At 34.7% G+C, this 26,556-nt stretch overlaps 1 protein-coding gene, 1 long non-coding RNA gene and 1 pseudogene across 2 annotated transcripts; 2 read left to right on the forward strand and 1 right to left on the reverse strand.

The window, feature by feature from the left end:
- Positions 1-4,344: 4,344 nt before the first annotated feature.
- LOC126692209 (short chain aldehyde dehydrogenase 1-like) lies at positions 4,345-5,686 on the reverse strand. Its single transcript, XM_050387735.1, has 2 exons — positions 5,402-5,686; positions 4,345-5,262 (listed from the first exon to the last, which is right to left on the reverse strand). Exons 1-2 carry the CDS (start codon positions 5,437-5,439, stop codon positions 4,467-4,469), a joined length of 834 nt encoding a protein of 277 aa, XP_050243692.1. The 5' UTR covers positions 5,440-5,686; the 3' UTR covers positions 4,345-4,466.
- A 6,774-nt stretch (positions 5,687-12,460) lies between these two features.
- Positions 12,461-13,425, forward strand: LOC126692214 (short chain aldehyde dehydrogenase 1-like; annotated as a pseudogene).
- Positions 13,426-14,652: 1,227 nt separating this feature from the next.
- On the forward strand, positions 14,653-17,064 carry LOC126692217 (uncharacterized). Its single transcript, XR_007644948.1, has 2 exons — positions 14,653-15,563; positions 16,804-17,064. It is a non-coding gene; the product is annotated as an uncharacterized LOC126692217 (long non-coding RNA).
- Positions 17,065-26,556: the final 9,492 nt, after the last annotated feature.

Genomic DNA, 26,556 nt, shown 5'->3' on the forward strand with positions numbered 1-26,556 from the left:
ACGAGGTGTTGAGTTCACCATTACTCCTCGGTAGTGGCTGATGCTCTTGGGGTTCCGGTCGTTAGGGAGCCTGTCTATCCCTATGAGGAGTCTCTACCCTTAGATGACGTTATGTCATACATCACTGGGTCTTCTATCCAGTGGGGTTCTGATCCTTGGATCACGTTTGCTGAGTTTACTGAGACTACCTATCTTTTCTTTAGGATAGTGTGTCATTCTTTGTGGCCTATTTCTCATCTTCACACCATTCCTCTTGAGCGATGTGTGTTTTTGTACGCTTTTGTTTCTGGTGCGTCTATCAGCTTTCCACATCTGTTTCTTCGTTCTTTGAGTGAAGTTCATAGGAGTTCTGCCGTAGCACATGCTCTTATTCATCCTATTTTTATTCATAGGATTTTGTTGTTTCTTAGTCTAGTTGATTTCCCTACCAGTGAGCAGGTTCATGTCATTGCTCCCATAGGTGCCACCTTTCTTAGGTAGAGGGCTGCTCACTTGAGAGTTGGTCCTACGCATCCTAGAGGTGCATCATCTAGTGTTGTTCCCCTTCCTCCCTCTTCTACAGGTGCTGATACGGATGAGGCATCTGGTGCTGCTGCTGCTGATGCTGATGTTCCTCCACCGACTACTTCGGATGATTCAAACATTCGACGTACGTTGGATCATGTCTTGACCGTTCAAGCGGCTCATTGACAGATTTTGGTGGACGTGCTCGATGAGATCCGTGCTTTGCGCGCAAAGTTGGCACAGTTTCGACGATCTTCACCGCTAACTCCTTTTGATGATGGATTTTGATTGCCCTTTGGCATTCAGTTACAAAAAGGGGGAGTACATATTTAAGCACTTGTAGAGTTTTTGTTTTCAGGGGGAGAGCATTTCTTGTTGGTTGGAGCTTGTGGAGTTTAGATTGTATCTAGGTGCTTCACATTGTTTTTTACCTTTTTAGCTCTTGCCATTTTTTTTGTTGGGCTATTCATGTTAGGGGGAGATACTTTTATTGCTTTATATGTTTCTTGTTTCAACTACTTATTGATTTATATTTATGAGTTATTCATTGATATATGTCTTTATTGTGTGTTGTTTGAAATCAATAATTTATTTTGTTTACTTGTATTTTCCACACATGTGGTTATGCATTTTGTTTAATGTTTCAGGTAATATACAGGTTGATTCAATTGAGCTACTGTCTACACTTGCAACTAATGGATAGTAGTTAGGATTGGATTTGTTTTTATGAGCATTATTTTTGTAAAGGGCTTTTCTTTGTAAACTTTGAGCTTTTAGTTGTGTTTTGTCACGGATTACCAAAGGGGGAGTTTGTTAGGTTCTAAAGACTTAGGATTTTATGCATTTAGAACTCTAATGTGTATTGTTGGCAAACCATGATCAAAACAAGATGTTTAGTTGTGTTTAGACTTGCTAAAAGTTGGTTCATTTATGTAAAGTTGGAACAAGCTGATGTAGAAATTATATTGCTTCTCGACCTGGTTCGATCGATCGAAGCTTAGGCTCGATCAATCGAAAATCGGGTCAGATGCGTTTTCTGCAGAATTCCAACTCAACCCTAGTTTATTTTAAAACTTTTAGGGTTTTGTAATTTGCCCCAAGTATATAAGGCAAACCCTAGCCACGTTTTAGTGTTGTTCATATTGCTGTTTATGTAAATCTCTTGTGAGATCTGTGAGGAGCTTTCCTTTACATAAGCTTAGGATTATCAAGAAGAGATTTCTTCAAAAGCTTGATGATCATTCAGTTACCACCATAAGAACTTAAAGAAACACAAGCGGGTGTGCTTGTACTTGCTAGAGAATCCAAGAAAGAAGAAGTCTGTGGTTTCGGAGCTTGCACGTGGTCGTGTCAGTAAGTTTCTACTGGTGGGTAGTAATAGGATGTTAGTGGTCTAAGTCCTGTTGAACAACTTCGATTCTTTCATAGTGGATTCAGGTTTACCTTGAGGATAGCTAGGTTAAATCCTCCCCAGGTTTTTACCGGTTTGGTTTCCTGGGTGATCATATCATTGTGTTATTTATCTTTCTGCTGCTTTGCATGATATAATTGTTTGATTGTGATAACCTAGATTTGGAATTTGGACTAAGTAACAACTTTGCTAATTACCTAGGTTAATCCAATTTTGTTTTAAGGGGTCTAAAAACTATCAATTATTGACCGTTTGGAGGGTGGCAGAGAGGTTTTACGCCTAGGACTTCGGTTTCTTCTTCGATAACACATCGCTGTGTTGTCTTTGTGTTTGCATCTCTCTTCCCTTAAACTTTGCCATTTAATTTCTGTCATGGTTGTGATTTTATTTGGTTTAGATTGTTTTATCAATTCTGTTGTAGCTTATTTTCATATTTCGCACGTACATCGTTTGATAATAAGCTTGAATTGGTAATTTTTAATTTAGGGGTCTAAACGTTTATAGGTGTTTTACACACTATTTGAACATTCACTTTGATAGATACAAATTAGTTCTTGATATTACAATTTAGCTAAAATTTCTAGTGATTGAAGCCGTGTTAATTACTTGAAAAGGAGTTGATTTAGTTTTTCTTGGTAAATTCTAATATGTTCTAGTTTCTTTTGGCTGTCCAAATATTGGTTGATTAGAGCATTGATCAAATAAACTTTCTTCTGAGAGGCCACTATGTATGACTTTCTTCACAAAAAGGTGGTAGTTCTGTGGCAGAAATTTGTTTTAGGTAGAGGACAAAGTTGGCTAAAATACAAAATTCACCCTCTCAATTTCACAACTTTTCATTTCAGTCCTATAAGTTTCAATTCTGTCATTTCAGTCCTCTAAGTTTCAATTCTCCTCAATTCAATCTTCCGTTAACATCCATCCATGTCTGCTCGGTTCCAAGAACAAGCACCTCAACAAATATGTGGAGTGGTACAATTCCAAGGGCTTTCATGCCTTCACTTTCGTTGTTAATGTTGGCAAGCTGCTGTGGTTTGATTTAGGCCAAAGAATTGAGCAGCGAATCATGGCATTGGACAACAAGCTTGTATCCTAGGTTTCAGATAAGGAAGAGGATGATAGAGAACGCTGCTTGGTTTTCCACATATTCAACAATACCGGTTGGTTTGTGTAGGTTCATTGCTCTCTTAAACTTAAAATTAAGCTTTCATTGGTTTTAAAGGATTTTGTGTCAACATTTATTAGTTGTTGTTTGCCTTGGTTTTTTGCAGCTATGGTTCCAATTCTTGAGATTTTGAAGGGTAGTGAAGAGACCTGATGTTAATGGAAAAGGTTAAAGGATGCACTATTGATTGGAGCAGCAAAGCCCTTTAATCCAAGTAGTCTAATATTTTTTATTTCATAAAATAATTAAATAAAAATTAAATATGATTAACAGCAAATGGATGGAATGTTAATGAAAGACTAAATTGAAAAGGATTGAAACTTGGAGGACTGAAATGACAGAATGCAAACTTACAGGACTAAAATGAAAAGTGGTGAAACTTAGAAGGTGAGTTTTGCATTTTGGCCTATTTATACTGTTGTTTCTTTTGGCTTATAGAGCACTTATTGGCATTGAGAAAAGCAAGAAATGATGTAAAATTGCAGTCTTGGTAATGAAAAAATACAGTATAAATTTGTTTTAGGTAGAGGACACAAAGAGCATTACACACTATTTGTGTTAGAGGATGAGTTTTGTATTTTGGCCTATCTATAAATTTGTTTTAGGGAGAGGGCCCAAAGAGCATTACACACCATTTATGTTTAAGAACCAATTTGGTAATTTTTTAATTTTCTTAGATGTATTTGGCACATTACCCCAAATCTCAAGGTAGTTAACTATAATTTATCCTGTTAGTTTTACTTTGACATTCAACCTCTCTAGTGATATTAGTCATATTACCCGTTCTTCTCAATTGAATGCCCCTTTCTCACTTCCAAAATTATGGGTCAATTATGGATCAAGTCATTCACATGTTTTTTTTTTTTTTTTTTCAAAAATTTATAATATCCAAAATCATTTTTTATTACTTTTGTTAGGGGTTTCTTGTTCTTTTTCTTTTTTTTAATCTTTCTCTACCTCTTTTCATTCTCTTAACTTGAATCTTGAACCAAATTAATCACTTTTTAATGGACCATTTTAGGAATATTTTGATATAATTTTTATGAGAAATATAAAAAGTTGTAAAAAAAAAAAAATCAATTACTCTTTTCTTTTCCTGTAAAAAATTTCTTAAAATGTTTCATAAACCATAGCCATCAAGGCGTCTATTAACTTTTACCTATCTTTAATACTACTCTTTTATTTTTGATAGATTCAACAAAGATGAGGGGAATTCCGAATTCTAATTCTTTTTCTTTTTATAAAGGAGAATAGTTAATAACAATGCCACTAAATTAAGGTACTTGATTTTTATTAACATCACTCTTAAGATAACACTAAAACAAACAAACAATATAGAGAAATGGAGGTGATAGATACAACTTGCAACACATACATTGATACGTATCAAGAAAAAAGGCTTTTTAGTGCATTTGAGAATACTGGATTAGTAAGACTATAACCCCCATCAACAACTAGGTTCATCCCACTCACATACTTAGACTCATCACTCCCTAAATATAGCGCTGCCTCAGCAATATCTTCAGGCTCCAATACCGCTCCCTTCAAGTTTGCACACGATGAAACCACATCCTCCACCTTTTTCTTCTCCATCATCCCCATAACTTTTCTTAGCATAGGAGTTGCAGTTGCAAAAGGAGACACACAATTAACCCTTATTCCATACTGTCCCAACTCCACGCTCAAGTTCTTAGCCATTCCCACCACAGCATGCTTTGATGCCATGTATGAATGTGGAACATCATCAGCCATTACTGAAGCAATGCTTGAGGTGAAGAGAATGCTTCCTTTTTTAGCTGGAATCATAACTCTAGCAGCATGCTTAGCACCCAAGAAAGCACCAAAAACATTCACATCTAAAACCCTTTTGAAATTTTCATTTTCTGATTCTAAAATTCCTGATTCAATGTTGCCTGAAATGCCAGCGTTGTTGAACATGATATCAAGCTTTCCATACTTGGATATAGCCATTTCCACGGCCTTTTCGACATCAGATTCATTTGTTACATCACAATGGATGTAAGATATGGATTCAGAGCTAATGTCTTTGCAGACTGAGTGGCCCAGCTCGTCTTGGACATCTGCTATAAGGACCTTTGCACCATGTCGAACAAAAAGCCTTGCAGTGGTCTCACCTATGCCACTCGCACCACCAGTTATTAATGCTACCTTACTTTCTAATCTGCAAGGACAAAGAGATAAGGAAACTAAAATTTATTGGTCAAACTCTTAGCTAGTTTTTAATATAATATAAATGATAGAAAGACTGAATTAGAGAATAGAGAGTTTATAAAGGTTTAATTTGTTATAGTAATACGTACCTGTTGGTGATGGGAGTTGCTGAAGAATTAGCACTCATTTTTTCCTTAAAATTGAAGTGAAATCTTCGCCAAATTGTAGATGCAAGTTACGTTTGTGAATGTCCCCTTCATTGTTTGTTGCTACTTTATAAGGGAGAGGGTCAACTATATGCAACTTGAGCAAATTAAAAAAGGAAACGGGAAGGAGAAAAAAACAAAATCCTATAGCTGAAGTCTTAGTTTTGAATGAGACGACTAGCCTGAAATGCTACAGAAATCATAAACAAAAGTTTTGGTATTGAGAGAGTTTAATGGAAATTTATATAAATGAAGAAATTGATTTCCTCGTCTGCTTTTTTTGACTGCCAATAGGCAGCCATCGATGCTGAAGACCGGAGAATAATAATTCCTCAGCGAATAATTTACATTATCATATGAGACAAGAGTACAGCGTGATTACCGCTGTTTTCTCTGTTGCATTGGGTCTAGTAAAGTGGAGTCTTGTCAACAAAAAAATATGGATTCTTGTAAAGTTGACTTTGTTGTTTTTAGACGGATTCTTGTTGTATATGGGGTAAGGATAGGTTTGAAGAGTTGTTATAGTCGAGACAGCATCTTTCATTGGAAAAAGTATATGGGGGTAAGGATAGGCTTGAAGAGTTGTTATAGTCAAGACAGCATCTTTTATTGGAAAAAGTAGATATATGTGAGCATTTCTGAGATAGAGAATGTTCATTGTTAGTTGTTGGTTAAGCCCAACTGGCCTGCTGTGCTGTAAATTATATGCATAAAATAAATTTTCTATTTTGTTCTTTTGGGTAATTAAGGATAAATGTATTGAGATAGAGCAGAAGGGAACATGAGGAACCTGCCCAAAGAGGAATAAAGTTGACTGAAATTGAAGGGAAGAGTGTGAATCTCATGGTTGTCTGGGTCATTTATGAATCGATCGCTATCACCAAAAGGTTTTACAGTTGGTCATATACGAATAAAATTTCTATTTTCAATGTTGTTACTTCTCTTGTTCAGAATTATCACCAAACTAACTTATTTTACCTTGCTCAGGGTGTCTCTAATTGAATAAACTCAAGGATTGTGGAGTAAATCCTCAAGAATTACTCTAAGCCTTGTGGGAGTAATATCTCAGGTGTTAATCCAATTATTTTATACTCTTTATTCTCTAATCCCTGTATTTAGTTTGACGATTTGAAATTGATTTTATACTCTTTATAATGACCTTAAATTTGTCTGATTAAGATAATAACTGTTTTGGCTGTGTCCTTTACCATGGCAAAAAACTTTATCTAGATACTAAAATTAGTTGAAAGTAACATATTTTATGTATCTTCCTCTGTTTCTGTTTGCTAGTTTTTAATGAAAGTTCCCTTCTACCAAAAAACCATATTTTATGTATCACCAACCTAACCCTCTCCCCACGGTCTCAGAGTCAAAGTTTGTCTGATTCACTTGTAATAAATTAATAAAATATCGTAGTGGGTAGATGTATTTGGGCTTTTTCTTATTTCATTTTCTATTGTGGCAACTTCAGTATATATGGTTTTTTTTTTACAATTTTTTTATCATCTATGATCGATCTGGGTTTTCTTCTCTATCTTAACCACGATGGAGAATATTTGCGTAGCAGCCATCAATTCCTTTCCTATTGCATATAAAAGGCTATTAGTCTCAGACCCACGCGATGCATGGGAATAAATAATTATTTTATGTTAGGTTCTAAAGACTTAGGTATTTATATATTTAGAACTCTAATGTATATTATTGGCAAACCATGATCAAAACAATGTGTTTAGAAGTGTTTTAGTCTTGCTCAAAGTTGTACGTTTTATGTAAAGCTGGAATCGAGCTAATGCAGAAAGCATTATGCATTTCGGCCTGGCTCGATTGATCGAAGCTTAGGCTCGATCGATCGAAACTCGGGCAGAATGTTTTTTTTTTGCAGATTTCCAACTCAGCCCTAGTTGTTTAAAACGTTTTAAGGTTTTCTAATTTGTCCTAAGTATAAAAGGCAAACCCTAGCCACGTTTTAGTGTTGCTCATATTGCGGTTTGTGAAAATATCTTGTAAGATCTAGAGGAGCTTTCCTTTACACAAACTTAGGGTTTTCAAGGAGGAGATATTATCTACACCTTGATGATCAACTCGGTTGCTGCCATTGAAGCTTAAAGAAAACACAAGCGGGTGTGCTTGTATTTGGTGGTGAATCCAAGAAAGAAGGAGTCCGTGGATTCAGAGCTTGCACGTGGTCGTGTCAGTAAGTTCTACTGGTTGGTAGCAATAAGAATTCGAGTGTGGGGGCTTGTAAGTTTTATTGTATGAACTTTGATTCTTTCAAGATAGTGGATTCAAGTTTACCTTGAGGATAGATAGGTCAAATCCTCCCCAGGTTTTTACCGGTTTGGTTTTCTGGGTGATCATATCTTGTGTTATTTATCTTTCCGCTGCTTTGCATGATATGATCTTTGTGATTGTGATAACCTAGATTTGTTAAATTGGACTAAGTAACAACTTGGCTAATTACCTAAATTAAATCAATTGTGTTTTAAGGGGTCTAAAAACCATCATTTTATATTGTAATATAATGTATAATTTGTTTTCTAAAATTTGTTGAAGATAATTTATTCTCCCTAAAATTTAAACATTTTCTATTCAATCTAATTAGGTCTACTTCCGTCCAATTTGGTCGGGCCACTCATCAATTTCGGTTCCCTTCAGTCCATTTTAGACTAATTGGGTCTTATATTGATTCTTTTTGTAGGTTGCATTTTCAAATTTAGCTTAAAAATTCTTCTTCTTTTTTTCCTTAATTTTTGAGTTGAAAAGTATGAAATTTTATTATATTTGGGCTGAAGTCTTTATTTTTGAGTTAAAAATACAAAGAAAATAGACATTAGAAATTAGAAATATGAGCCCTAAAAATGCAATAAAAATGATAAATATTCATAAGTCTTATTCGATCCACATTGGTTCTATTTGGTCCAACTTGGTCCTATTTGGTCTATACGGTCCTATTTAGTCCATTCAATCCACTAAAATTCTATTCGGTCCATTCGGTCTTCTTCATTCCACTTTGGTTCTATCATGTCCAGTCAGTCTGCATTGGCTCTATTCGGTCCTCATTAGTCCTATTTTGTCCACTTCGAACCATTCTGTCCATCTTGGTCCTATTCAGTCCACTTTGGTCTCATTCATTTCACATTAGTCTTATTCGATCCATTCTATCCACTTTGGTCCAACTCAGTCCTATTCGAGCCATTTTGTCCACTTTTGTTCTACTTGGTCCACATTGGTTCTAATCAGTCCATTATGTCCACTTCAGTCCTATTTAGTCCACATTGGTACTATTCGGTCCATTCCATCTACTTTGGTCCTAATCTATCCATTTGTTCTTATTCAGTCTACTTTGGTCCTATTTCATCCCATTAGGTCCTATTCAGTCACCTTTGATCCATTTGATCCACCTTGTTCCTATTCAGTCATATGTTATTCATTCAGTCCACTTTGTTCCAATTCGGTCCATTCGATCCATTTTGATCCACTTCGATTCATTTTTGTGCACTTACATAATGAGAAAAGATATGTTTAGGTCGAAAGCACCTATTCTAAATCCAAATTTATCAAAAAAATATATATCACAAAACTCGTAATATCTAAAATGTTAAACATAGTATTTATTGTTGTTACGCTTTTGTCCAGCCACATTAACGTAGCATTTCAATCCACTTCGATACAACTAAGTTTAAGTGAAAGTCTTTTTAAAAATAAAGGTTATGAATATACAAATGTAATCTTTAGAGCTGTTATACGTTTGTTTTAATGTCATTATTTTTAAATGAATTGCACGAGGTTAATTATACATTTAAGATATATATATATATATATATATATGTATGTATGTATGTATGTATGTATGTATAATTTTTATTTAAATAAATTATTCAAATTATTCATTCTCTTGAAAGATATTATCATGATAATCAAAACTCATATCAAACTTATATTGAATATGTATAATTTATTCTCTAAATTTTATTATAGGTAATTTGATCTTCTTAAAAATTAAACAATTTCAAAAAGTAATTTCCATCATTCTATTTTTACAAATATGTCATTTTATAATTCTAATGTTTTTTTATTGATATTATTATTTTTTGAAATATTCTATATTTTTCTAACTATTTTTATTATGCATTATATATTCCTAATTTCTTGCTTCCCCAGTGCCAATAAGTGCTCTATAAACAAAAAGAAATGTTAACCCAATTCCAGTCTTAGCAAAGTGACGCAACATTTACTCATAAAAATATTTCAAACTAAGCAAAGAGAAAGAGGACTTCTGTGAAAGTCTTGAAGGAGTGGTACAAATTAGTTCTTTTTTTTATATATATAGGTACAAATTAGTTCTTGATATTACAAATTTTCTAAATTTCCAATGATTGAAGCAGTATTAATTACTTGAAAAAGAGCTTATTTAGTTTTTTTTTATAATTCTAATATATTCTAGTTTCTTTTGGCAATCCAAATATTTGTTGATTTGGAACACTAACCAAATATGCTTTCTTCTGAAAGGCCACTATGTACGGCTCTCTTCACAGAAATGTGGCAGTTATGTGGTAAAAAATTGTTTTAGGTAGAGGGAAAAATTTATACTATAGTTTCTTTTGACTTATAGAGCACTTATTGGCATTGGGAAAAGCAAGAAATGATGTAAAGCTGCAGTCTTGTTAATGAAAAACTGCAGTATAAATTTGTTTTAAGTAGAGGACACAACGAGCGTTACACACAGTTTGTGTTTAAGAACCAATTTGGTTATTTTTTTAATTTTTTTTTATATGTTTGGCATTAGCCCAAACTTCAGGATAGTTGACTAGAATAGCACTCCTAATTCTCCTTTGTAGGATGAATACATGTATGGAAAATTGAAGCTCTTTATTTGGGTTTGTTTACATAACAGCTAACATTATTGGCAGGAAAATCATGGCTTCTAGAGGCTTGAATGTGTCTCCTTTGTGCACACGGTGTGGCTTGGGGGTGGAATCGTTTATACATTTGTTGAGAGATTTTTGTGAGTCTAGAGCCCTTCCTTATATTTCCTCGTTTGGCCTTTCTCTCCTAGAGTGGTTGCAAGCTAATTGCAACCCATTGTTCTCTATCACAAGCTAACACTGATTGTCATAGAAATTTTTTTTCCATTACGTCTTTGTTTGGGGTCCTTTTGTGGCCATGACACACATTGTGTATTGGGGTCTTTGTAATCATCCACTACTAAGATAAAACCAGGGTAATCTTTAACAGCACTATCAAAAAAGGAAACCATCATCAAACCATCCCTTCCAGCATCAAACATAGAAGCAAATAGGTATTCAGGGTTTTATTAACTTGATAATCCTATGGAATTTTGTGTTCAACTTGTACCAAATACTTTTTAGTTTGATTTTGGCTTTAATTACCAAAAAGAGTTACTTTAATACCTTATAAATTATAATAACCTAACTAGATAATGGACTAAAACCAAAGTGCACCACCCGTGCCCCAAAAATAATATTCTTATGAGATTTTCTGCTTGAAAACTTTAAAAAAGTTTCAATGATCTCTATCCATTTAAGTTAACCCTGATGAGATCTTCTTATACCTACCAGTTCAATTTATTGACTGTCCGTATTCAATGTTGAGATTGTACTCTAACTATCCAATATGCAATAAAATATTTGACAAGTAATTTATTTAATTTGGGTCAGGCATAGGTCCAATGTCTAGTAGTATTGGATTCATTGAGATGATGACATGTGCCCACTTTTGAACACATGTCACCATCTAACCGGGTCCAGTGCACTGGATGCACTGGACCTAAACCAAGTCCATTTAATTTTTAGATGAAAAACCATCAAAGTTGGCTCCTTGCACCAAGGAATCCGTTTAATGGAACCAAATCGTTCTTCGTGATAATTTTTTTTATTAGGAGCCTCTTTTGTATTTCTGGAAATTAATGTTTGTTTGTTAATACTATATATAGAGAGAGAGAGAGAGAGTATGGTTGGTCTTATCTATACTATCAAAAATACCCTCATTAGTGAAGGGTAAATTCTCTTAGAAATAGGATCATAAACATCAAATAACAAATTTTATATTGAATTCAAAAAGAGAACTCCTAAAATTTAGAATTTTTTTTTTCCTTGGCGTTCATCTTTTTATTCCCTAAAATTTATCCTTTTTTATTCATTTTTCATCCAAATTAAAGAAAACATACCCAATTTAAAAATTATAATAAAATAAAATAAAATAAAAAACTAAGAAAACTCCTAAAATTTTGCCATCTTTCCCATCACTTTCATCTTATTTTTCCTACCTAAACTTTTCTTTATATCACTACACCCCTTTCAAACACACGTTCAAAAAATAATTTATGCTTTCTGCTTAATTATCTCTAAAGTTTATCATTTTATTTATTTAAAAATTAAAAAATATATTTCCAAATTATAATAAATGCGCCTTCAAAGAGTCTGAGCACGCAAGAGGTTAGTAAAGTTATAATAGTCTTGAAAAACTCTTTCTTTAATTTAATAGGTAACAATCACACAATACTCCTTATGCAGTATCTCACATCATTGACAATGCTCTTTATCATATGATTCACATTCTCTTCAATCTCATCTGCCTTATGAATTACTGGATTCAACATTTACGACATTTCTACAGCGAATTCTCGTGCCCAACACGTTATTCATAGTGAAAGCTACTGTTCACGCAGAGGAGGGTATTACTTTCGACACATAATAATAGCATGCACGTAAGATTTACATCCTCAACTTTGATGGCTGCCTTGGATGTCAAAAAGTAAAAGGGTTAAATTTCTAGTAAACTCTCTCTCAAGACCGTTACTTTTGTGTATGATTTATGTAGTCAAAACTAAGACTTCCTAAGTAGAATCTTAATACACAGCAAGAAACTTCATATACTTGAACCTCTCCCCTATAAAGTATCTAAGAACAATAAAGGGGACATTCACTAACGTAACTCACATCTTCAATTTGGTGGAGATCTCCCATAAATTTTAAGGAAAAGATGAGTGCTAATTCTTCAACAACTCCCATATCACCAAAAGGTATTATTACAACAAACCTTTCACAAACTCTGTGTTCTCTAATTCACATTCTTTCTATCATTTATAAAAAATTAAAAACTAGCTAGGAGTTTAGACTAATAAATTCTAGTTTCCTTATTTCTTTTTCCTTGCAGATTAGAAGGTAAGGTAGCATTAATAACTGGTGGTGCGAGTGGCATAGGTGAGAGCACTGCAAGGCTTTTTGTTCGACATGGTGCAAAGGTCCTAATAGCAGATGTCCAAGACAAGCTTAGCCACTCAGTCTACAAAGACATTGGCTCTAATTCCATCTCTTACATCCATTGTGATGTAACAAATGAATCTGATGTCGAAAAGACCGTGGACATGGCTATCCAAGTATGGGAAGCTTGATATCATGTTCAACAATGCTGTCATTTTAGGCAACAATGGATCACAAATTTTAGAATCAGAAAATGAAGATTTCAAAAGGGTTTTAAATGCCAATGTTTTCGGTGCTTTCTTGGGTGCCAAGCATGCTACTAGGGTTATGATTCCAACGGGAAAAGGAAGCATTCTCTTCACCGCAAGCTTAGTTTCAGTAATGGCCAATGATGTTTCACATTCATACGTGGCATCAAAGTATGCTGTGGTGGGAATGGCTAAGAACTTGAGCGTGGAGTTGGGACAGTATGGAATAAGAGATAATTGGGTGTCTCCCTTTGCAGTTGGAACCCCTTTGGCAAGAAAAGGTTTAGGGATGGAGAAGAATAACCTGGAGGAAGTAGTTTCATCATGTGCAAACTTGAAGGGAGTGGTATTGGAACCTGAAGATATTACAGAGGCAGCACTTTATTTGGGGAGTGATGAGTCTAAGTATGTGAGTGGGTTGAACCTGATTGTTGATGGGGGTTATAGTCTTACCAATTCAGTTTTCTCAAATGCTCTGAAAAGCCTTTTTTCTTGATTTGCGTGTGTTGCAATTGTAACCTCCATTTCTCAATTTTGTTGTTCATTTTAGGGTTACCTTAAAAGTGATGTTAAACTCAAGAAAGCATCTAATTTAGTGGCATTAGCATCAACTGTTCTCCTTTATAAAGAGAATTTGGACTAGAAAGGCCCACATCATTGTTGTAACTCTCAAAAATAAAAGACTAAATAATATTTAAGATATTACATATCTTATAATTTGATGTATCAAATTCTTAAATATAAATAAAATATAATTAAAAATTCATTTATGATATTATTGAAGTGATAACATCAATCATATATGATATGTCAATTGTTAAAAATTTTGTAATAAAATTGAAAGTAATTTTAATTCATTTTTTGTTTTAATTCAATATTGTGTCATTGTGTAAATGCATGGCACATTGGCACATATACAATTTACACTTACATGTCAAATCTTTTAGCTATAGAAGGATTACATTTTTGTATTTGTGCACAAACTTTTGTGCGAATCCTCAAGACCATAATAATGTTAGGTTCTAAGAAATTAGGAACTAATGTATTAAAACTTCAATATGTATATGTTGGCAAACCATGATCAAAATGTTTTGTCTAGATTTAGGCTGCTCAAAGTGTGGTTATGTGTAAAGTTGGAATCAAGTAATTGCAGGAAATTACTATTCAATTTTTGCAAGGCTCGATCAATCGAAAATTAGACTCATTCAATCAAAGCTCGTGCGGATTGTTTTTCTACAGAATTTCCCAACTTAGCCCAAGCCCATATGACGTGTAAGGTTTTATGTTTTACTTCAAGTATAAAAAGAAAAACCTTAGCCACGTTTTAGAGGTTGTTAATATGTTGTGTGTGTGAATCTCTTGTGAGATCTAGAGGTGTTTTGTAACACCCCGACCCAACTTTATAATTAAATTATGTGTTTAAGTGGTTAATTATTATTTAAGCCACTTACCTTTTAAAATTAATATAAGAGTATTTAATAAGCCTATTATTTTATAATGCCATTGAATGAGAATTGTAAAGATTATAAATAATTGAAATGACTATTTGTATTATAAATATATACTTAGTATGTGCAAAACTATATTAAGTGGTTAAGTTATGAGATATATATATATATATATATATATATATATGCAAAGTGATATTATTTTTGTAGAAAAGTGTGAGTGTGAATGCAAGAAATTATTTTGGTAGAAAATTGAGTGTGAATGTAAGAAAGTTAGGATGAGTATTTTGATGCTGCTGCTGGGATTTTTGGTTGTGTTTAATTTGCTCTAAATGGTTAAATGACTGTATGTAAGTGTTTTATAACATGTCTTATGAGTGTATAAAAATCCCCATATGAAAATACCATCGTTTGATAATTGTTTGTGGATTTACGATAAAACGTTGCAAAGCTGTCACTGTGACAGATTCTGTGTTTATGCATGATAAATTATGTATTAAATTGCATATAGTGAATTTGGATGCTAGGGATAATTCCTATGAAACCTAAGACACTTGTGGCTGTTATTGAATTGGTATCACAGCATTTGGATTAATATAAAAATAATGGTTTAATTTTTAATTTGCAAGAAATTCTGTCAGGGCAGATTTGAGTATGCTGTCTTGTGTGATTTTTAGTAAATCATGGGTTTATTCTTTGACTCCTAAATTTGTATGGTTTATAATGAACATACAGGGGAGTAGTTATATAAAATTTCATGACAATTGGATGTGTTTGGACAGCCCGTTTGTATTTTACAAATGGGGCATATGCTGCTGGAATAGAACAGTGAACAGTAAGGGACATGTCTAACTTTGAGGATTTAATTCTAAAGTTAGGGTGAATGTTTTGAGCTATAATTTAATATGCTCATCCTTTGGTATGTTAGAATCATATATAAATTTTATGAATTGGTTTCTCTATAATAATTACATCATGTTGTTTGATGAATGTGTTTTGTATTTGTGGGAACCTCTTTGAGGTGGGATTAGGACTATCTTGATTCTAAGAGATAGGCTTTGAGATGAATGTGAAGTTTATGACAAGAAAATTATGGATAGTAATAAGCTTGATATTTGGTTTAGGTGTTACCAGTATCCAAGTCTATGCTCCTTCGACTTTAGGCTCTCGGTTCCTCTGCTTTCAGGTAAAGGATAAGTTATATGGGCATTTGGTAAGTCATGAGGTTATTTTAAAATATATTATGCATTAAAATGTTTTTGATTAGAGATATGGCATGTAATCATTATTCTGACAAAGATATGTTCGTGAGCTTTCGAAAAACTTATGTATATGATTTAAGCATATTGATGCTATTATTGATTCCACGAACATGATGTTTAAAGAAAAGAATGGAAATGCTATTATTATGAAATGTTATGCAAAATTTCAGTATGATGTAAAGTATGAAGTATTTTCGGGTTATGTCCTCTGGTGATCTGAACTCGGCTAGTAGGGGTTAATTACTGGCTTTCCATGGAAAAATGTTATCTAATTGGCCATTTAAAGTAGAGGAAATGGGGCTATCCATAACTCTAGGCCATTTAAAGTAGAGGAAATGGGGTTGCCCGTAACTCTAATCTAAATAAGGCCTTCTCCCCAATGTGTACGGACGGCGGGGAGGAACAAAACCTAGAGGGGATGTGCCATCAAGCCTCCCAAAGGGGACAATATCATACACACGGGGGCACCCAAATGTGATGAGGCCTTCTCTGTACAGACTTATCAGATATGGACTAACCAATAAGTTATTTATGAACAGCTATATTATGTTACTAATCATGAGAGAATGATTCTGTTTAAATGCATTATGAAAAGTTAAAATCTCTCATGAAAAGAAGTTTCTGATAAAAAGAAAAGCTGTTCATTAAAGATAAAAATTTCTGAAGTTCTGTTGGACCATAAAGATAAAGTTTCTGATGAAAGTACAAGTTTACGTTTAAAAGTTATCTGATGTCTGTTTTTATGAAACGTTAAGTGTTATGACCATGAAAGATATAGCATTTTATGAGAAGGAGTTTATAAAGAAAAGTTTTCTTATTAGTCAAGACGTTTGTAGTTTAATACAAAGTTGCCGATTATCTGATTCAAGTTAAAATAATTATTTTGTAATAAGAATATATATATGACGACTTTGTAGGAAATGAAAGAAGTTTAATCTGAAAGGTTTTGGTAATATTGACCTGATAAGAAAAAGGAGAACAATTATTTTCTATGAAGAGCGTATAAGTTATTCTTGTGAATAGTATAAAATACTATGCATGAAAAGATGTTCTCCTATTCGAATATTCATAGAATGAAATGATTTGATTTACATGTATCCTTATTGAATTCTCATATATCTTACCTTTACTGAGCTGTGTAGCTCACCCCTTCCACTCTTTTAGTTAGCAGGTTTTGTTTTGGAGCAGAGGGAGCCTTAGTCGAGTTTTGGAAGGAGCTGGTTTAGTTTTATATGTATAGATCTTAAATTAGCAATATGATATTTAGATTTGTAGCATTGTTTATTTTAGGATGTAATGAAAGTGTATACCGTAAAGTACTAAGAGATGTATTATGTGAAATTCCGAATTTGAACAATTGGTGAATTATGTTATTCTTTGGAGTACAATGTAGATGCTCTGAATGTCAAGTGAAAGGTTATATCATTTAAGTAAAGAAACAAAAAATTTAAAGAAAGAGGAAAGCTTTTGTAAAAGTTTTCAAAAAGTTAAGTTGGTTCTTGTTAATATCAGGTTTAGGCTTGATATTAGCATGCCGGTCATGGTCACAAATCCGAGTATCGGGTTTGGGGCGTGACATGTTTGCCTTCATACATACTTAGGGTTATCAAGATCAAGATTGATGTCGAAAGCTAGGTGATCGCTTCAGTTGCTGTTTTAAGAGCTTAAAGAAAAACACAAGTGGAAGTACTTGTGGTTGATGTGGATCAAGGAAAGAAGTAGTCCGTGGACTCGGAGCTGTCACGTGATCGTGGTAGTAATTTTTCTACTCGAGGTAACAATAGGATGCTAGTGGTCTAAATAGCTATTGTACAAACTTCAATTCTTTCATAGTGGATATATTTTATCTTGAGAATAGCTAGATTAAATCCTCCCCAGGTTTTTTACCAGTTTGGTTTTCCTAGGTTATCATATCGTTGTGTTCTTTATTTTCCGCATTGTTTACATGATATGATTTACTTGTGTTAACCTAGATTTGAATAATTTACCTAAGTAATCACTTGGCTAAATAACTGGGTTAAACAACTTGTGTTTTAAGGGTTGTAAAAACATACAAATAAAATGATGACAAATTAATGAGTGAAAGATGATTTAGTCTCAATATGAAATTAAGCTAAAAATATTGTGATGCAAAGTTATGTATATAAGACTGTTAATTAAAAACAAACTTGATGAGCTCCATTCAGTTATTCATACTCCAACCATTATTTGTTCTCCAACAGCTCTTTGAGACTTATTGTATTTTGTCTAAAGATTTTTTTTTTTTTTTTTTTTGGAGAGATTTCAACCTATGACGTTTGCTCCTAATAATAGTTCTTTATTATCAGACCAAGACACCAATCAGTTTTTTGTGTAGGCGGGGATTAAACCCCAAATCTCTTATACCACCATCAAAAACTTTACCAGCTGAGTTAACTGGAACCCACGTATTTAGTCTGAAGATTTGAAATTGATTTTATACTCTTTATAATGACCTTAAATTTATCTGATTAAGACAATAATTGTTTTGGCTGTTGGCAAAAAACTTTATCTAGATACCAAAATTAGTTGAAAGTACGTAACGTGTCTCAAAGTCAAAGTTTGTCTGATTCGCTTGTAAATAAATTAATAAAATATCAGAGTGGGTTGATGTATTTGGGATTTTTCTTATCTCATAACCTATTGTGGTAAGTTCAGTGTACATATATGGATTTTTTTTTTTTTACAATTTGTTTGTTAATTTTTTTTGAACGTCTGTATGATCTATCTGGTTTTTCTTCTCTATCTTAACCACAATGGTGAACATTTGCGTAGCTGCCATCAATTCCTTTACTTTTGCTTATCAAAGGCTATGAGAGCACAAGCACCGAATGCACCCTTTATTAGTTTGGGTAAATTCTAATCAACTACTCTAAGATTTAGGCTAATGCCAAACACATTCAACTTATTCAAGACAATTGAAAAATAACCAAATTGGTCATTAAACACAAACGGTAGTTTTTCAATTGCCCTCTACATAAAATAAATTTATACTATAGTTTTTCATTTCCAAGACTGCAGCTTTACAACATTTCTTGCTTTCCCTAGTGCCAATAAGTGCTCTATAAACAAAAAGAAATGTTGACTCAATTTCAGTCTTAGCAAAGAGAGGCAGCATACTTGAAAATGAGCTGATTTAGATTTTGTTGGTAATTCTAATATGTTCTAGTTTCCTTTGGCTGTCCAAATATTGGTTGATTAGAGCACTAACCAAATATACTTTCTTCTGAGAGGCCACTATGTACGACTCTCTTCATCGAAAGGTGGCAATTATGTGGCAGAAAATTGTTTTAGGTAGAGGGCGAAGGTGGCTAAAATGCAAAATTCAGACTCTAAGTTTCACAATTTTTCATTTCATTTCTGTAATTTTCAATTCTATCATTTTAGTCCTCTAAATTTCAATTCTCCTTAATTCAGTCTTCCGTTAACATCCATCCATATCTGCCGTTAACCATATTTAATTTTTATTTAATTATTTATTTCTTAAATTAAAAAATAAAGTTAATTTAACATTTTTTTTTTTAAAAAAAAACCCAAAAATTAACCCCCACCCACATCGTCCATCACTCCATCCCCACACCTGAAGAACACAAAATAGAACCCAACTTTTTTCAATTGTCAAAACATACTTCAATGACAAAGAGCAAGCAGTGACGGTGGTGTTGTTGGGTTGGCACAATTCCATGACCAAGCACCTCAAGAAATACATGGAGTGGTACAATTCCAGGGGCTTTCATGCCTTCACTTTCGTCGTTGATGTCGGCAAGCTGCTGTGGTTTGATTTAGGCCAAAGAATTGAGCAGCGAATCGTGGCGTTGGCCAACGAGCTTGTATCCTAGGTTTCAAATAAGGAATAGGATGCTTAAAATTAAGCTTTCATTGGTTTTAAAGGATCTGGTGTCGGCGTTTATTAGTTGTTGTTTGCCTTGGTTTTTTTGTAGCTATGGTTCCTTTCTTGAGATTTTGAAGGGTAGTGAAGACCTGATGCTGATGGAAAAGGTTAAAGGATGCACTGTTGATTGGAGCAGTGGAGCCCTTTCATCCTCGTAGTCTAATATTTTTTATTTCATAAAATAATTAAATAAAAATTATATATGGTTAACGGCAGAAGGATGAAATGTTAACGGAAGACTGAATTAAAGAGGATTGAAACTTAGAAGACTGAAATAACAAAATGTAAACATATAGAACTAAAATGAAAAATAGTGAAACTTAGAATGTGAGTTTTGCATTTTGGCCTATTTATAGTGTAGTTTCTTTTAGCTAATAGAGCACTTATTGGCATTGGGTAAAACAAGAAATGATGTAAAGCTGCAATCTTGGTAATGAAAAAACTATAGTATAAATTTGTTTTAGGTAAAGGGCACAAAGAGCATTTACACACCATTTGTGTATAAGTACCAATTTGTTTATTTTTTAATTTTCTTAGATATATTTGGCATTGATAGGCCACAAACTGAATGACCCCTTGTGATAGAAATTAATTAATTAATTAGCCAAGTTATTAATTAATCAATTTATCATGCAAACGCATGGTAGCACAAACAAATCACCAACAAACTAAATACGCAGCGGAAAATAAATAACACAGTGATTTGTTTATGAATGGGGAAAACCTAACGGCAAAAACCCCACCAGGTGATTTTCAGGTCACCACTCCTGAAACTCCACTATTATCACAACAAGCGTTACAAGTAAATGAATTCAAGTACCTTACCAACTTACAGTTGAACCCTTACCCCAATACTCAATTGGACTTGTTCTATAGTAACAGTTCCCCTTTCAGATGCACGACTCCCAGTATGTGACTAACCAATTACGCGGATCCCAATACGCGACTTCAATCACCAACTAAGAAGGTTTTTGGTTTGCAAAGTTCTTTAGTTCATCCACACGATGAAGATCAAGAAGATGCTTGGTCACAAAACCCTACGGTGCACATACACAGCAACTTCTTCAAGAGAAAGAGATGAACTAGAGCAAGAACTTCGTCTCCGGTCAAAATTTTCTTGAACAGAGTTTGCTCAAAGCTTATGCAACTTGTGAACACTTTGACGGCCCTTAAACTGATCCTTTTATATGTCTAGGGTTAGGAGAAAAGAAAGCTCAAAGATACATTCATGGATCCCAAGAAAATCAGATTGGAATTCTGACAATCTTAAATCTCGACAGATAGCAGGTGTCGAGCAGGTGTCGAGCACACCGAATGAAGAACAGCTTCCTTAAGCTTGATAGATGCAGCTGTCGAGTTTTAATGATTTTGCACTCTGAACTTGTTTTCTTGAACAGACTTGAAAGTTTCAATACTCAATCTTGAAACAAGGTTTCTTAAAGTATTTAAAGACATCCTAAATCTACCCAAATACAAGTAAAGTGCATTTTGTCAAAGGATAAGCCAATTACATAAAATCATGACATATGTTCTTAACATGTGAAACACATATGTCCTAACAAGCATTAGCCCTAATCTCAGAGTAGTTGACTATAATTTACCTTGTTAGTTTTACTTTGACATTCAACCTCTCTAGTGATATTAGTCATAGAACAAAATTTAGCTACAAAATTGGTTACAACCTAATACTACAACCTTATTCAATATCTTTTAATTTGAGGTGAATTCTAACAAATCCACTATTAAATTATATCTTTTTCTTATATCCTTTATGCTTGCAAAATTTCTAGAAAATTAAATATCAATAACTATGTTATCAATAAATTGTTTAAATTGCAAGTTTTTGTAATTTAAAATTATACATAAAATATAAGCTTATAGATCATATAGTAAATAATATCCAATTGACACAAGATTTGATATGTGTATTAAGAGCGTAAAAAGCATGCAATTCAATGATTAGATTTTCAAAATATGTAGTAATGTTTATATTATTGAGTAAGGTTGTAGCCTAAAGCTACAACCAATTTTGTAGCTAAATTTTGTCCTTAGTCATATTACCATTTATTCTTATTTGAATGCCCCTTTCTCACCTATGATTAAAAAAAAAGAAAAAACAAAACATTCGTCAAAAGGTACCAAAAAAAAATCTTTAATTCCAAAATTATGGATCAAGTCATTCACATGTATTTTTTTCAAAAATCTATAATATCAAAAATCATTTTTTATTTCTTTTGTTAGGGGTTTCTTTTTCTTTTCTTTTTTTATGTGTCTTTCTCTACCTCTTTTCATTCTCTTAACTTGAATCTTCAACCAAATTAATCTGTAAGGTTGAATTTATTCAACCATCTAATTGGCTTTATTCCGTGCCAAATTTGCTTGTAATTCAGCATTTAGTAACCCTGTATTTAGGTGGGATTATTGTAAGGGTAGTGAGTGAAATAGAGTGAAGTTTGCTCAAGAGTGTGCAAGAAAATAGAGTGTCGCGGCTGGGACTCGCGGGTGGACTCGCGGCTTCAACCCGCCAGAAGATGCACACGTGCCAAGCATGCTGGAAGATGAACAGTCATGCTAGCTGGAGCACTACAGGACAAAACAGGACAACTGGGCATACGGTTAACTCGCGACTGGATCTCGCGACTTGGTCAAGCCGCAAGGTCAAGCCGCGAGCCACCCCTGTTTTGGAAAAACCTGACGTTTCGCATTCCTCTTCACTCCAGTATAAATACCTTTTTAACCCACGATTGAAAGAGAGCTTCCAGAGAGAATTTTGAGAGAGAAACCCTAAAGAAAAACCAGATTGTTTCACCCACAATCTCTACCTTAGAGTCTCATCAAATTCCCTCACTCTCTTCCTCTCCATTGTCAAATCCTTGAGAGGCATTATACCAAACCTGGTTCTCACCATTATCATCTCTGTGAGACAGACGTTTGGAGTTCTGGGAAGCAGTTAGGAAGGAGCCAATCTTCATTGGTTGATGCTACGATGTAGTAGCGGAATCCGGAAAGCTAGAAAAGAAAAAGGTTCGGCGCAACCTCGTTGGAGCAAGAAGCTTGGAGGGCTTAGGTGCATTGGGTAGATTAGGCTTGGAGGGTCTATTGCTGTCCTTGTATCCCAACTGTATTTTCTAGTGGATTGATTACCGCTTGGAGGGCGGCGGAGAGGTTTTTCGCCGAGGTCTTCGGTTTCCTCTTCGATAACACATCTGGTGTTATCTCTGTGTTTGCATCTTCCTTCCTCTCTATCTCTGCCTTTACTTTATCTGTTGTGGTTTATTTTGTTATGGCTTAGATAGTTGTTTAACCTATTCCATATTATAGCATATGTTAAGTTTCCGCACACTAGTTGTTTAACATATTGCTTGTGTTGTTTAAGTTGGTTTTTGGGGGTCTAAACGTTCAAAAGTGTTTTTGTACACGTTTTTGAACTTTCAATTGGTATCAGAGCGGGTACACAGCTGTTTGGTTTCATTACCATTGTGTGATCCTTGACTCCCTTTTTGAGATGGATAGGTCTCAATCCCTTAATGCACCTCCATATTTTGATGGAAGTAATTATGCATTTTGGAAGGTTCGTATGAGAGCTTTTTTATGCTCTATTGATGAATCCGTGTGGGATGCTGTTGAGATTGGTTGGACCAAACCTGAGGCAGCCAAATCCACATGGGATAAGGCAGCACTTGCTGCATCTAATGCTAACAGTAAAGCACTAAATGCTATTTTCTGTGGTGTGTCTCCAGATGAATTTCACAGGATTTCTCACATTATCATTGCCAAAGAAGCATGGGAGATTCTGGAAACAACTTATGAAGGCACGAAGAAAGTGAAAGATACCAAGTTACAAATGCTGACCACTCGGTTTGAGGAGCTCAAGATGAGTGAGGATGAGTCTTTCGACTCTTTCTATGGAAAGCTAAACGAAGTGGTTGTCAGTAAGTTTAACTTGGGGGAGAAATTGGAGGACTCAAAGATTGTGAGGAAGATCCTTCGATCATTGCCGGAAAGTTTTCGAGCTAAGGTGACAGCTATTGAAGAGAGCAAGGATCTTGACGACATCAAGGTACAGGAGCTGGTTGGTTCTCTGCAGACTTATGAGATGTCGCTGCCCAATCAACGGAAGAGCAAATCCCTTGCTCTAAAGACCATTAATGAGAAGGTGGAAGATCAAGGCTCGTCAGGAGAAGATATGGTTGACAAAGATGTAGCCTATCTTGTTAAGAATTTCAAAAAGTTTTTGAAATTTAAAAACAATGGAAATTTTGATGATAAGAGAAAATTCCAAAATTCTGGAAGGGAGAAGAGGGATTTCAATAAGAAAGATGGAAAAGAATCCCAATCCACACAAGGTGTCACTTGTTTTGAATGCAACGGGCATGGACACTTTAAGAAGGAATGTCCGAACTATTTAAAATCGAAAGGCAAAGTGTATGCCACAACCTTGAGTGACTCAGATTCGTCTGACTCAGAATCTGAAGAGAGCTGTGATGGAGAAGGAAACTATTCAGCTTTCATGACTATTGCTCATGTCAAGTCTTCGGATGAGTTGAGTTTGCTTGTTCAAGACCTTGGAGAACATAGTGATGATGAATCACTAGGAATTGTTGAAGAATCAGAAGCTGAAGAAGAAGAAAGCACAGCAACTCTTCAAGAAAATTACAACTCACTCTTGGAGAAGTCAAGTGAATACACAAGGGTAGCCAAGGTTGCTGTGAGAAAGATGAAGAAGGCTGAGGAGGACTACAAAAGTCTCCTAATCCGGTATAGGGAGGCCAAATGCGAGATTGAAACTCTGAATGGTGAGCTGTCTGAAGCTTACACTAAAGTGAGATTTCTTGAGAACGAGGTGATGCAAGCAAATGCTAAAATAGAGAGGGTCACCACCAAGAAGTTAGATGATGTTATATCTTCTCAAAAGAGCTTTTCAGACAAATCCGGACTGGGATATACCGGAGGAAGTAGCTCAACTGGAAATGTCACTAAAGAAGTGAAGTTTGTGAAGGCCAAAGATCCAGTTGTAGCTGACCCTACTGGTGTGAAGCTCGAGGTGGAGGAGAAGAAGAATGTGGTGGACCAACGGATGCTGAATCATCGTAATCAGTCTGTGGGCAGGTCTGAATCTCGTGCCAAGTCACGTCCACGACCACAAAGAGGTCCTAGAGGAATGTATGTGTGCCATTATTGCGGACTTCAAGGGCACACTCGACCAAATTGCCAAAAGCTGAGAGCAAAGAACAGTGCTACTCCTCAAAGGTCAGGAGGACCAAGAGTTGATAGGAGAACTTGGGCAAGTGATCAATCTAAAGAGCATCATGGAGATCCCGGAATGATGAACGTGATGAAGATGATTGGTGCATTCACCAACTGCTTGGAAAGCTTCTCACGAAGGTTTGAAAGCCCTAACTCCCGTACCCAATCCTTTAAGGAAATCACCCCAAACGCAAGTGACGTGTGGGTGAAAAGGGGTACTCATGCATAAGCATTACAACATGTCCATGCATTAATACTTCCTATGCTTTGTGACTATGTTTGCTGTTTTTGTTCTTGGTTGTTTGTTTATTCTTCTTGTGAATACTTCTTAATTGTGTTTTATCAATCTTTTTGTTTCTTGAGTCAAAAATCCAAAAATTACATAAAAATTTGAAAATCAAAAAGCTTGATTGACTTTGTTGAGTTTTGTCTCAAAACTTGTTTTGCCTTGTACCTTTGTGCTAATGGCTTTGTGCATTTTCGAGCATTGCTTGTTTTCATGCACTCATATCACTATGGGAAAAATCTTGAAATCTATGTGATTGTTGTAAATAGATCTTCAAACTTGTCATGAATGATTAGTGAATGGTTATGTTGATCTTGAAACATGCATAGACTTGTGTCTATATCTCTTCCCACTTTTTATTTTTTTTTGCTAAAAAGAGCTCACCATATGTAAATCTCCAAATGAAAAGAGATATTGAGCTGCAAAAGCCTGTCGCACATTCTAGTATTTGACTAGGAAAAAGGGTAAGCGGCCTTATATTAAAAGTGAAATTTCTTTCAAAAAGGCCAAAGGCCTGTTCTTCAAAGAAAAATGTTGTCTATCCCTCTCACAATGAGAGATGATTGCCTCAATAGATCAAAAAGATCAAATGTTATGATTGTTAGTGGAGTCAAATGAAAAGCTCCAAGTTATGTTATCAAGTTATGTGGGAAGTCATATATTCATATTTCTATAATTGAGATTGGTCACATGATCTAGTGCTAATTGTGTATGCCTTGGTTGAATTGATCATTGAAGCTTCACATTAGACAAAGGACTATCTCATTGTTGATATCCACACACAACACACAAGTTTATGTTCAATAAATGCCATATTCATTTGTGTGATTGTACTTGATAAAATGTGTTTTCACATGCTCAATCTTTGTTAATTCAAGCACAAAAAGATTTTTGAGTGTTTTAAGTGTTTTTGGAAAGTGTTTAGTTGGAAAAATCTGAAAATTTCAAAAATACAGTTTTGCCCTGTTTTGGCGGCTCAGTCGCGAGTATGTCAAGTCGCGAGCCTCAGTCGCATCTTCGCTGATCAGTTTTGGCTACTTATTCGCAAGTGGAAGGTCCAGTCGCGAGATTCACTCAGAGATTTTCGCGGCTCAGCTCGCGACTCACTCGCGGGTAGACCTTCCAGTCGCGAAAAACACTTAGAAAAATTTTTCAAAATTTTGTTCTTGAGTGCTTTGGCGGCTTGAGCTGGCGACTGTGTGGCGACTTAATCCAGTCGCGAAAATCGCGTGTTTTGCAGAAACAGGAGCAGTTTTTAAACCTCTTTCAGTTTTTCCCTCGAACTTTTGTAAACTGTTCATCTTCTCTTTAAACTGCTTTTCCTTTCCAAACACTTCGTGAATCCTTTTGTCAAACCCTTTTGGTGCTTCGTTTCTTCTCCAAATCATCAAGAAAAGGTATGGGTTTTGTCTTCTCAATCTCATTTTCTTTTTCCTGCATATTTCTGTTACTATTTGGACTGGTATTGTATTCA

The sequence above is a fragment of the Quercus robur genome, chromosome 7, assembly GCF_932294415.1.
Source record: "Quercus robur chromosome 7, dhQueRobu3.1, whole genome shotgun sequence".
Classification (NCBI taxonomy): Eukaryota; Viridiplantae; Streptophyta; class Magnoliopsida; order Fagales; family Fagaceae; genus Quercus; species Quercus robur.